Raw genomic sequence first — 13,769 nt, forward strand, 5'->3', positions numbered from 1 at the left:
TGTGTATCCTAAATTTACATGTAGAAGAGTGATAATTCTACTTATACATTGCAGACAAATGGTTTCACCAAGCTCAACAGTCGCTTCTTGCACAAAAGTACTGTAAAATAGGAATTGATGACATCATCTATAATAACAATAACAAGTGTTCTTACTCAGGTCTGTTGCATTCTCGAATAGCGGTTTTAATCCCACCACTACAAGATCTAGAACAAACACCGAATGGCTTCCATGGTCCCCAGGAACCATCGACAATGGAAGCGTCACGTTCTGTCGGGATACACCAGCCATACTTGCAGTGCTGTTGCGATAAAATACAAAGTTATTTTCAATGTAATACACAATCTCTTTTTTCATTGAAGCGGGGTTAGTTAATTTTTTATTTATTGACTGGCTTTCTCATTTATTTAAATGAGGCTGAGCTGCAATACCAGACACAGCCCATACACAAGAGAGGCGCTGTTTCTGGAGAAAAAAAAAAGAATCTTTTTTTTCTTATTCTGGAGAAATCTTTTAACTCACTACTAAGCATGAAGGTCATTTACATATATACTCGATTATCAGGCTGTCCAGGCAATTTCTCCGGGGAGCTGGATGTTGAGGAGAAGGGATATTGGCACTAACAGCAAGGGTTAATAATAAGATACTTATCATTTTGAGTCACTTTGCATGCCCTAGGTGAGCGGGATTTACACCCAGCAGCAGCAGTGCCAACAAGTGAATTCTACTTAAAGGCGTTGTCCCGCCATATAAAACATATTCATTATGTAATAAAAAGTCAAGAAACATTCTAATATATTTGCGTCTTAAATCTTCAAGATGTTTCCTTGCTGTAACTGAATGGAAACATTCACTGTTTACATTTAATGAACGAAAAGTTGTCCTGCTCACAGATGATAGTTTGTTACAATGTATCAGTACAGGCAGCCGTCCTCCGTGAGCTAATAACAGCAGCGACACAAATCTCTCTATTGTTTTGGACTCCTCCCTATACTCCTATATTGTAACAAACTGCAGCTGTGTGAGCAAGACGGGTTTTCAGCTTAAAAGGAAAAATGTTTCTATTGGCTGGCAGCAAGTAAAGATCATGAATAAAGTGAGGAACACATGACAGGGGCCTTTGGTGGGGGGTCAGGGAACTTTGGCATACACAGAAGGGTGGGGGAACTATAGCAAAGATCATCACGGCAGCCAAGACAAAGACCTGTGTCCCTTTCCCTCTCCACCACCTGTCGGGCAACTGATAAGTGATAAATAGCTCTGCCAAGGTCGCAATAGGCGTCAAAAACGTTACATTGGCAGGAGGTGATAGCCGCTCATTGTATAATCAAATATAGGAATGGTCAGGTTAGGACATGCAAGAAACTGAATATATATCACCAGATTATGGATAGATAGGTAACACACCGGAACAGCTTATGGTCGGCCTCCGGTAGTAAACATTAACATCCACTTGTCTCAATACTTTGAAAATTACGCTCAGAGTGTATTATACTTACTGCTACTTCTACCCCATAGATATACCCAGGGTCAGACTGTCCCACCAGAGTGCCACACTATTCTCTGGTGGGCCTAAACTCTGAAATAAGAATTGTCCCCTAATAAAACAGGAGCGCCGACGGTCCAGCAGAAGACAACCCCATTCGGAGTTGACTTTATAGCCACTAGGATCTTTTTCTTATTGGTCGATCCACAAATAACCTATAAGACCTAATTGATAGGAGCTCATTCAGACGAGCGTATATGTAGTCCGTGTGACGGCCGTTAAAACACTGGCCGTCATACGGACTCATGTGCGGACTTCAATGGGCCGATCACACGACCGTTGTTTCAACAGAGCGTGTGAAGGGTCCGTGAAAAAATAGGACATGTCCTATTTCACTGCGTCACACATCCCTCCGTAGACTCTAGTCTATGGGGGATCCGTGACAACGTGCCCCGCACGGGTGCACCTCGGACGTGAAAAACTGAGGTTTTTCATGTCCGAGGTTTGCTACGCTCGGCTGAATTTAGCCTAATATGTCCTGTGTGTACAATGATAACAACAAAGATTACGATGCAATTAAAAGTAAATGTGCACTGTTCTGTAAAGACTGAGGGTGGACCCTCAGGATCATTTTCTCTGATGGGTGCAGGGAACCGCAGTTTGCCATCACTAGGATAAGCCATCACCTTAATATCAGTAGGGGTCCGACTGCTGGGAACCCACCGATCCTGAGAAATAAAGGGGCCGCAGGGCTGATTTCACTTGAATGCTGCAGTTCACTGCACAGGTGGCCGTAGCGCTGCTGTGCAGGAAAAAACAGCGATGGGGCCGCAGTACTAAAGCAGCGCTGTCACCCCTTTAATGACAGGATCGGTGGGTGTCCCACGATCGCAAAGTGATTGCTTATCCTAGCTATATGACATCATTTTGTGTGGTGGGAATACTCCTTTAAAGCTTATGTTCATGTATTAAACAATATCTTCCCCAAGTTGCTCTCTCTCGATACACCGGTCATACATAACGCACTGTCTTGTTCCGGAACATTTTTTTTCCATGTCTTGATTGTTTTATATGCTGAAACTGCAACATTTATGCAACTTTTTAGTGTTGGCAAACTAATACATGTTTGTGTAACACCCGAGAGGCAATCTTCATAGTAAACAGTCTGTGACCAATTCAGTCCTGTAATCCATGGACCCAAATGGTGGTGAGGCAGAAAATTAGTCAGCGACCTGACCTCACACACCATGCAGAATATAGTTTCAGGAAAGGAAGCCAACCAATATAAACCCACAGTAGAGTCAGTAATGATATGTAACACCACTTATACTCTGTGTATGGTGTAATCGTCTTCTACCCCAACATTAGGTAAAGTTGCGAGCCCCATGGAGTTATGGTTCTTTTGCTGGAGGACTTTATTACCCTGTCCGTGTACAGAAGTGGCATATAACCAGTGGCTGCGGAGCTCTATTGAGTGTAGCTCACCAGCTGTTGGCAGCAATAGTTACTTTTGTCTACCGATAAAACAAGGATCAGAAAAGGAATTTGTGGCGTGCAATGGGAAGTGGCGTAGAAATGAAGGGGGTCTAGGGGTCAACACCTCCCTAACAGCATTGACAGTGCTATGAACCTTGGGCTACAAGCGCTAAACTATGATAACAGTGAAGTTATACATCACTCCCGGACTGATGACATCACACAATATGGTAAAAGCAATCAGCAGGGGGCAGGCTTCTCCTTGCTGTCTCTGCTTGGCAGAGCGGGCATTACACCTGGATCTGGGGTAAGGTTCTGAGCAAGAAGACAAAACAATACAGGGGATGCAATGGATTAACCATGACCACAATTGCCACTAGTTGCACTTATGTCCATATATCTTCTTATTTGTTTTAAATCTGCCGAAGACTTATATTGGGGTAAATAAGGGGAAATAAAGCATAATATCATATACAAAAAGAAAAGAAGAAAAGGTTTTTTTTCCCCGGATTTAATAAAGTCGACTTGTGAATGAATCAAAAATCTCTCTGTTTATGAAACTTTATCTGCTATGACCTTACTCGCTTTCTCGTACTTGAATTTTTCTTAACTCAAGCCTCTTGCACCTGAGGGTCAACTTCTAACAATGGCTGTAACTTAATCCTGTTTCACACAGGACATAGATGGAATTTCTATTCCACCTGGAGAATGAAAATTCCTTTCTTATCAACAAGTGCTAGCTCACATTTTATACCAATAATTACACGGAGGACAGACTTTCTGCCCATGATTGCCCAATTGCGGCTGCCTCTTTTAGCTGAGAAGTCTATACCAGAGCGAGCTTTCCAGACTGATGCAGGAAGGTTTAATCTGAGTAAACTTTTATTCTTACTTCATGTCACATCTACACATATTTTCTTACGCTTATTAGTTTTGCTGTGAATCTCCACTTTTTAACACCAGATATTTTTTAGGTTCAACATTCTGTGCTGATTTATTTCTTAATAAATATTTGTAGAGGTTGTAGTTCCATTTTTTTTTATACAGACCTCCAAATCTCCGGCATAGACCCAGAATGAAATGATAAGATTCTGTCTTCCTGCAGTCACCACTAGAGGGAGCTCACTGTTATAATGTTTATACATTGAACTCAATAATAGCACAGTATGCAGTAGGCTCCTAAGCTCCCTCTAGTGGTGACTGCAGACAGACAGAATTTTAGCAGTTTACTCCATGATTATCTAAGAGATTTGGAGCTCTGTGTTAGGAAAACCCAGCATTGACAGCTTTGAATGTTTTTTAAGACAAAATTACATTAGATACATTAAAAGATACAAAATAGTTTTCAAGGGTGGACATCTATTATAATGGGGTTATCCCACCATAACAACTAATAACTTATCAACAGCATAGGTGATAAGTCTTTGAATGCTGGGACCCCCACTAATGGAGAGAACGGGGGTCATTGGTCCCCTGTTTGAACGGAGTAGCTGTCACGCATGCAAGCTGCTGCTTTATTCATTCTCTATGCTGGAGACAGTCTGTTTCACATGACCATAATATGGTCACAACCAAAGTGCATCCTCAATGCAGCCTTTAGCCTCATCCACACATGTGTACAGAGCCTGTATTCCAGCACAGAGTCCTTATGGTGCTCTATTATGGAGTCAAGAGTATTTGTTTTGTGCCTTTGGACCACATACCCAAACCTATGGACAGCAGCTTCACAGAATGCTGCTGGAACCCCTTGTTTAGTGATTGGGCATTGTTATTTGGGCACTATATGCTACACCTATAGGGGGGCATCCAAGAAGGCTACGCATAAGGCACCAACCAATCTAAGGCCTGCCCTGTTTCTAGCGGAAAACAACTCAGTAATATGTTGCGCGATGGGACATGCAACAAAAACTCTGAAAGGCATGCGTCTGTATGGAATTGGAAACATATAGTGACACAGTATGGGTCCATAGATATCTAAGGGTGCCAGATTACGGATTCATATGATCCGCAATACCACTTTGTGCATGAGCGCTAATTTTGATAAAATTGTATATATTGTTGAAGAACTGGTTTCAATGGAAATAGCAACAGAAAGACAAAATCTGCATCATACCATAGTAACTTTTTTTTACTTAGATGCTTTTTTTGGGGTGGGTGAGTGCAATATATAGGGACACTTCATAGTATACAAGATTAGGTGTTGTTTACTACGTATCACTGGCTATAATGCACAATGTAACTAAAAATCTGATAATTCACTTCTGGAAGAACCAAGACTTTCTGGATTACTGGACTGGAGTTAACCCGATAATTAGGAAAATAATAAACTGTATCTGATCATGTCCGTCATATAATAAGCAGGAGGGAGGGATGAATGTGTTCAGGAGATTACATAATTTTTGCCCTTTACCAACCAAAGTCAAAGTTGTTGACATAAACCCTCAATCATTGTCTCCATTTCTGCTGTTATCTATTTAATTGTGGATGGAGTAATTTTAAGGGATAACCGCAGGGACGTTTCATCACAATGAATCTCAGAGATGGTTCCCTGGGTCTGCAATTGGGGAGCAGCGAAGTGTAACTGTGGGAAAAGGGAAGGGACATGGGAATTCACAGAGTCTTTGTGTAGGATTTTTACTGCTTCCTGTATGACATCAGCATCTCCATGATGGCTCTTTCATGGTCCGACATATCCAAGACCATGCAATGCAATGACAAAGACCACTTATTTATAATTACACTTAGAAATAAAATTTTTCACCTTTCCGGGCTCACATTCGGTCCCATCCGCCCAAGGGGTGTGTTGAGTCCGGCAGCCCTTGTGAGGCCCCACCATGTTAATGCACCACAGTCTCCGACACTGCATCTGCTACATGGGTACAAACGAACACACAGTGAATTCCCAGGCAGTTTAATGTATAACACGTAAATGTATCTACTCAGTGAAAATTGCCGACACTGCACTTTAATAAAACACTTTCTCAGAGCCTTGCTTCATTGTTCAGAGAAAGGAACCCACTTTGTACGGCTTTAATGACCCTCGTTCTATCCTCAAACAACCTATTTAAATATGGAACAAAGTTTACATTCACACAGTGAAATGCCTTAAACCTGGGAAATGCAGAATAACAGTGACCAACACATTACTGCATGTCCCAGTGCAAAGAATGAAATAATCCCATGTTATTAAATTGTACAGAAGAGAAGACCAAATAAAAAATGCAAAATACATTATCTGTATGACTCTGACTTCACACTAAGCATATGGAAGTTTTTTATTGTTAGATTTATATGCAGATAAAAAAGTGGCATTTTACATTAGATGCCGTATTACAGAGATATTCTCCCCTAGAAACATTGCTATTGGACAGGAATACCTCCGTAATATGGTGTGTAAGGAGACACCATACAGCGCCACACAGTACCAAAGTGTTAAAGTGAATGTCCACCTTTTTATATTATGTTGATTTTAGGTACATCATTCTGTGCTGATTAATTTCTCAATATATCTTTATAGGGTTCAGAGTTCTGTTTTTGTGATACAGAGCTCCAAATCCTCTGCATTTACATGTAAATTATGCAATTCTGGCTGCCTGCAGCCACCACTAGGGGGAGCGTAGGAGCTTCTTGCATACTGTATACAATGTATTCAATAATAAAACACTAAGCAGTAAGCTCCCTCTAGTGGTGGCTGCAAACATGAAAAAAAACACCAATAGTATAACGTAAAACAACACAGCTACAGAAGATATATATATTAAAAATATAAAAGTACTAACCATATAAGGGCACACCTGCGATCCAGGCCCAAATATCAACTCACATTGCTTATTGACATTGTATATGACACCAGGCAGTTGCTGAGGCAAGGAGTATGATCTTGATACAGGTTCATCTAGCAAGCATTCACCATATCCTGTACTAGAAGGGAATGACACAGAATCAGAACTGGATAAACGTCCATCCCTTACGTCTGACTTTGTCTTTTTGTTTCTTTGTTGCATAGTATGTTTGTATTCTAGGACTTTCTTTTTTTCCAGCAGTAAATATCACTTGACTTGATATACCTTTATTGTCAAAACACATCATATTCTGGCAGTTTGCAGCACTTTTGAAGATGTCTCTTCAGGTTTAGACGAGCGATCATATACTAAAGATTATTCAGGCATAGCCGACATAAAAGCTCAAGACAAGAAAAACTGTAGGGACTTTGAGATACGGCATTTCTCAATGATTGCTCTATACAAATGTCAGTTGTATTATTCAGTGCCAGTCTGGCAGACAACAAAGTCAATAAGTCCGCTTCAAAGAAAAATTTAGTTTTGCTGGTGGACCAAACAATTTGTATTGACTACTCAACACCTTTATTTATTTTGATACTTAAAGAAACACTGTAGAAAAGGTATACACTGTGTGATACCTAGTATAAAGCCTGTGGGCGGAGCATGACACAGGGATTCTCTCATTGGTGTTCGTTGAGTCTTGTGTCATGATCCGCCCCCTCGGGGCACTGCAATAGGCATAAAAGTATCAGAGTATCAGTTTTGCCTGGAGTGATACTTTTATGGTTTCTAAAGTATGGAGTAAACATAGTGGCTACTAAGGCTTATAATATATTATGGTCAACTAGTGCAATGAAGAGAGTGGAAAAATCAAGTTGTTAATGGCAATGATGTACAAAGGAACGAGGGGCCCTATAGCAAAGATCAAAATTGGCCCACAAATATGGTGCTGAGTTTTGCCACCCAGATAGAAGGACCTGTTGTTTGTCTTCTCTTCACCACCCTTGGGTCAATTCCCCACCTCCTTGCTTGATAGAGCCGATCCTTTGGAGAGTCCTGCACCAGTTTTGCCACTCAGAAGCAAAGGGAATTAGTGAATAAGACCAACCAGGGCTGCCCCCCTCTCCAAGGTCCCCATAGCAGCTGCATGTTCTGCCTCTATGGTATGTACTCCGGCCATTTTCCACGGCATCCGAGTGGCACCGGATAGTTTTCACGGACCCATTCACTTTAATGGACTCTCCGATTCGTGAAAAGATAGAACATGTCCTATCTTTCCACGGCTCACGGACGGGACTCAGATGGCACACATGGTCGTGTGCATTAGGGCTTACCCAACGACTCACCTATAGCCTTCAATAAGGTGCAATCTAATTTATGACATAAATGGTGGTCTATAGATTGCGTAACGGCTCTAGGGTAAATCATGGGGAATTAGACTTTCCTGCTCTACAAACGGAAAAATTATTCTAGAAAGAGTATATGAGGAAATTAAAGATAATTCAGCTTTCTAAGGCTGGATTCACACAAGCGTATTCGGCCCGTAATGGACGGAACGTATTTCGGCCACAAGTCCCGGACCAAACAGTGCAGAGAGCCGGGCTCCTATCATCATAGTTATGTACGACGCTAGGAGTCCCTGCCTCGCTGCCGGACAACTGTCCCGTACTGAAAACATGATTTCAGTACAGGACAGTAGTTCCACGGAGAGGCAGGGACTCCTAGCGTCGTACATAACTATGATGCTAGGGGCCCGGCTTCCTGCAGTGTGTTCGGTCCGGGACTTGCGGCCGAAATACATTCCGTCCATTACGGACCGAACATGCTCGTGTGACACATCACCAGCCTAACACATCACCAAAATGTAATGCAACTCAATATATAGCCATTTCTATATGTAACCCTTGGAGATAGTTGTCACCTTTAAAGCCACCCCATAACCCCATTCCTGAAACTACAATTGTGCTGTATGAATTTTAAATGGTATTAAATCAGTGTTACTAGATGAGCAACTAATATCAGTCACACGTATATGTATACTGTGGCCGGTACAGAGCCGTCATGGATGACGCTAGCAGCCGCAGCTATTCAGGGAGGCTGCAGAATTACATATCCCAGCTCAGGGGTGTAGCTAAAGGCTCATGGGCCCTGGTGCAAAAGTTCTTCTTGGAGTCCCCCCCTCCCAAATTACTCTTATGGCCGATGGCCCGTAGCTTTCAGCTGCATCGCTGGGTCTCCTAAGTGACCCAACGATGCAGCACTAGCAGCCAGGGGAGTCACTAAGGTCTTAAAACGTCAGGGGTAATAGCCCCAATACATATGTCCCCCCCAAAAAAAATTATAATGTTTGTGCGTGTAATGTGTTTATAGGAGACAGCATATCTATAGCACTAAGACCCTATAGCAATAAATAGCATTAGATACAGTGGCTAAGCAGACTGTATCACATATGATAGGCTTAGATATATGGCCCAGCTTGCTGACATTGCGGCTCCAGCGCTGGACCCAGGAAAGGAAAGTATAAGAATTGCTTTGCTCTTTTGTTTTTTTTTTACATGTTCGGTTGTTGGACTACGTTGGATTCGAGGATTACTTCGATGACAGCAGTTTTTTTTATTCTCAATAAAATGGTTAATGAGGGTTGTGTGTTTTTTCTAATTTCAATAAAATATTTTATGTCCTTGTATTTTTTTAAACTTTATTACTACCGCCTTATTAACAGCCACTGGCTGATTGACAGCGTCCATTACTAAGGCGGGGCCTAATGTTAGCCAGTGAAAAGGTTTCCACTAACCCCCATTATTACCCCGGTACCCACCGCCACCAGTCGTGCCGGGAAGAGCCGGGTACGATCCAGTACCCGACCATCTGTAGTGATGGACGGGCACAGGGGCAGCCGCTGGCTGGTATTATTAGGCTAGGAAAGGCCAGAAACAGTGGGCCTTCCTACCCTGGTAATGCTAGGCTGCTGCTGCTATGTTGCCTGCTGTTTTTCCTGGCACCCCTGGTGGCGGTGGGTACCGGGGTAATAATGGGGGTTAGTGGTAACCTCTGCACAGGATAACACTAAGCCCCGTCTTAGTAATCAACGCTGTCAATCAGCCAGTGGCCATAAATAAGGCGGTAGTAATAAAGTTTTTAAAAAAATACAAATACACAGAAAAAATATTTTATTGAAATAAAAAAAAAAAAACAAAGCCCTCGTTAACCATTTTATTGAGAATAAAAAAAGTCGTCATGTAAGTAATCAAACGACGAAACTTGTAAAAATACACAAACACAAAAGAAAGCCCATAGTAACACATGGTAGGCTAAGATACAGGGCCCATGTGTAATACTGTCTGTTGGACCCTGTATCTAAGCCTACCACAAGGTAGGCTTAGATACAGGGTCCATCAGACAGTAAGGCCCTATTCACACAGAGTTTTTTTGCAGGCATATTTTGACCTGCCTGTACTCTCTTTGCCGCGTTTTTTTGCGGTGTTTTTCGGCCGTGGCTATTGAGCGCTGCAGGCAAAAAACGCAGCGAAAACCGTTTTCTCTGCCTCCCAAAGGGAGGTCAGAATCGGAAACGCCTGAAGAAAGGGCATGAAGCTTCTTTTTCCCGCAAGTGTTTTTTTCTGCTCACGGGAAAAGAACGCCTCCTCAGGATAGACCATCAATATCTGAAGGGTCGGGGTCCGACTGCCAGGACCCCCGCCAATCAGCTGTTTTGAACGGGTGCAGAGCTCATACGTTAAGTATCAGAGATGAGCAAATTTTTCAAAATTAGTTTCGGGTCCGATTCTATCAAACCAGCTGTCAGATTCGAATTAGTACGATTAAATTTGTCGTAAATCGAAGTTCCTCGATTGCCCTGAAAAGTCGTGTATAACACTCTGATGTCTTCTAGGACTCTATCCAACCCCTTTCAAGCTCTCGAACGCCAAGACAGCATTAGTAATGTCAAAGTGACCGCAACATATACGGCTATAGGTAAACGGATGGTAGCCGGTGTTAACCAAGAGCCTTTTTAAAAACACACTGCACTGTCAAGATTTTTTTAATGCTTTTTAAAATAAAAAAAGGTCCAAAAATTATCCCTTTTTTTTTGCCTGCCGACGTTTATACACACGGTGGTATCGGAAGAAACAATGGCTTTTTTAACGAGCTGTCCAAAAATCATCCCTTTTTGGAAGTTGCAAAAGGTTTGGTGTTATTTTACAGAATATATATATATATTATCCACCACCTCCGCCGCCACGATCACATGTGCCAATGACAGTGTGCCTGATTGTGACTGGCACATGTAGTCGTGGTGGTGGAATTGGTGGATAATATATATTTCTATATATTTAATATGCAGCCCTCTAGGGGAGCGGTGGCCCGCTGCCTTTAGAGTGCGTCCCTTTTACACGATGCATGTTGCATATAAATAAAACAAGCTGGTGGCATTAAATCTCAATTATATTATAAGCAAACCCCACACTGTGCCATTGTGATTCCAACAAACGCAACTTGGGCAAAGCATTAAAACGTTCCCGGTGCTTTGCAGAGGAGGCCTTGTTTCCTCTCCCTATCCAGGTATCCCCTCACACTGTCATGCCAGGACAAAATGTCCAATTATAAAATCCTTAGCCAGCATGAGACCACCGGTTGCTGTGGTTACTCTGTTTCTACGGGCAAGGAATGCTCAGCAAGGGTTGCCAGCAGACGGAGATTACTCTTTTTTATTACGCCATTCAGTGTCTGTAATAATTTATTAGTTCAAGAAGACAGTCTTCATGCCTCATGCTAAGATTCTCCGTGGGAGTCCACGTTCGAATTTTAAGAAATCCGTGCCACTCAACGTCTCCGCTGCAAACTATATACCCTCCAAGTGTCACCAGAGACATATAAACGTGCACTATTAAAACAATCAACTAGCAAGAAAATGGCCGGTTTTGACATCTGACCGATCCGGCACGAGATATAACGCAGGTTCTTAAATCTGTTTTGATGTACTGTATACACCTAGCTGACAGGATGTTGAGGGTTATCCAGGCATGAAGGGAAAATACAGCAAAACTGCCAGTAACTTTGATATGACAAAATACTTTGCTATATGCACAAATAGAGGTTTCACGTATTTCATGCCTTTGACAGGACTGCGGATATTTGAAGTGTCTTCAAGCTTTGTGAGGGGACACATTTTCTTTTAACTCCTCAAGGTGACACAAATTTTAACAATTGTTCCCCGGTGGAATCTCTAAAAGAAGATACTTCAAAGCTTTAGGCTTTTTCTTAAGTGTTGGTTCTTTTTTTTTTATTCGGAAAGATTTCTTTACCAAATAAAATGGGCAAAAAATATTATAGTGTAAAGAATAAAGAGTAAAAATATTGTCATCTTTGGAAATACAGTAGAGAGACGCTACAAAACAAAAAGAGACATCGGATGAAGGAATTTATTTAACCACTTGGAAGAGTGACCCGAACGTGTCGAGGAAAAAAATGGTATCATGTTTTAGTTCCACTATGAGATATGCCACTCAAACCCTAGATGATGATCACCATGGCCCTACGCATCTCTGTTAATGGAGAACTTGATACCCGAATCCGCCTATTTTTCGGCTATGCCGGTTTTTCCCTTTGTCTTCTTCGACCGAGCTGTAGCTAGGCTTTCCTTCACCTGGAGCAAAGACTCAGTTTTCTGCCCCCGCTTTATATTTAAATACCCTGTCCAAGGCAAAGTTGCGTATGGACTCCCCCCACATGCCCTCACCCACATGCCCCTGTTCTACACGTTTCCCACCATCAATTAGAAGACAATGGTTGCCTCCAAGACTTTAAGGGCTCATTCAGACGAGCGTGATTCTCGTCCGTGTCCTGTGCGTTGAAACAACGCACAGAACACACACCAATTAATTTTGATGGGCTATTCACACATCCGTGAGTTTTCACATAGCGAGTGTCCGTTGCAAAGCACACTGATGCAAAAACGCAACGCACACGGACAGATTTACGTGCGTTTTTTTACATGCGTAACTCTGTCACGCTCGTGTGAATTTAGCCTTAGTCAAGAAAAGGGTGAAAACCCCACTTACCAACGCCTATGGGCCTGACATGGAAATCTTTATGTATCACTAATCAAGACTGAATGCCCCCCCTCACTTACTACTACCCCTACCGTTCCTCTTTTCCTCCCTACCCCTTCTTTTGGATTTAAGGTGTACCTCCGATTACTGTATGCATCTCTCACCGGGAGTTTAAAAGTGATGATAGGAGACACAGCCTAGGCAACCATACAACGCCAGAAACCTCGCCTCAAAATATTGTTTTATTTATTAGCAAAATTTACTTTAAAAAAAAGACAATAAAATGTATACAGTAGTTTTAAAATATAATATTCAAATGATTTAATCTGGCATCTTAAAGTTCACCATTTAGAATAGATTGGCAAACAAAAAACACTTCTGTCTACAAACACGAAGAAATGTGGCACTTACTCTAGAAACTGTGTGATATATTTCCTGCTACATTTGGACCACATCCAGGGGTTGGTGTAAAAATTGAGAGTTGGAGCCATAACGTGTTGTTGCTTGCCTCCCTCTTCTTTACACTTATTACTGTCATCGTGCGGCATATTGAATCTGAGGAAACATGGAGATGAGTCGGTTACCAATGTGCAGGATACATTCAATGATAATCAGGGGTTAGTTCTCAATGACATCAACAGTTTTTTTTATTGCATAACTTTGTAGCCCTAATCCAGACTTCATAATACATGCTGTATCATAGATAGATAGATAGATAGATAGATAGATAGATAGATAGATAGATAGATAGATAGATAGATAGATAGATAGATAGATAGATAGATAGATATTAGATAGATAGATAGATAGATAGATAGATAGATAGATAGATAGATAGATAGATAGATAGATAGATAGATAGATAGATAGATAGATAGATAGATGATGGATAGATATGAGATAGATAGATATGAGATAGATAGATAGATAGATAGATAGATAGATAGATAGATAGATAGATAGATAGATAGA

The 13,769-nt window shown here is 41.6% G+C and overlaps 1 protein-coding gene across 3 annotated transcripts in view; it reads right to left on the bottom strand.

Moving 5' to 3' along the window:
- Positions 1 to 13,769, bottom strand: part of ADAMTS9 (ADAM metallopeptidase with thrombospondin type 1 motif 9) — a 186,253-nt gene that overhangs the window by 118,755 nt on the left and 53,729 nt on the right. For all 3 annotated transcript variants that reach the window (XM_075833996.1, XM_075833993.1, XM_075833994.1), the window contains 4 exons: positions 13,209 to 13,352; positions 6,742 to 6,883; positions 5,724 to 5,831; positions 156 to 301 (listed from right to left, as the gene is read on the bottom strand). In XM_075833996.1, coding sequence (XP_075690111.1) covers positions 156 to 301; positions 5,724 to 5,831; positions 6,742 to 6,883; positions 13,209 to 13,352 — 540 coding nt within the window. The remainder of the gene's footprint in view (positions 1 to 155; positions 302 to 5,723; positions 5,832 to 6,741; positions 6,884 to 13,208; positions 13,353 to 13,769) is intronic.

Source organism: Rhinoderma darwinii, chromosome 7, assembly GCF_050947455.1.
Source record: "Rhinoderma darwinii isolate aRhiDar2 chromosome 7, aRhiDar2.hap1, whole genome shotgun sequence".
Classification (NCBI taxonomy): domain Eukaryota; kingdom Metazoa; phylum Chordata; class Amphibia; order Anura; family Rhinodermatidae; genus Rhinoderma; species Rhinoderma darwinii.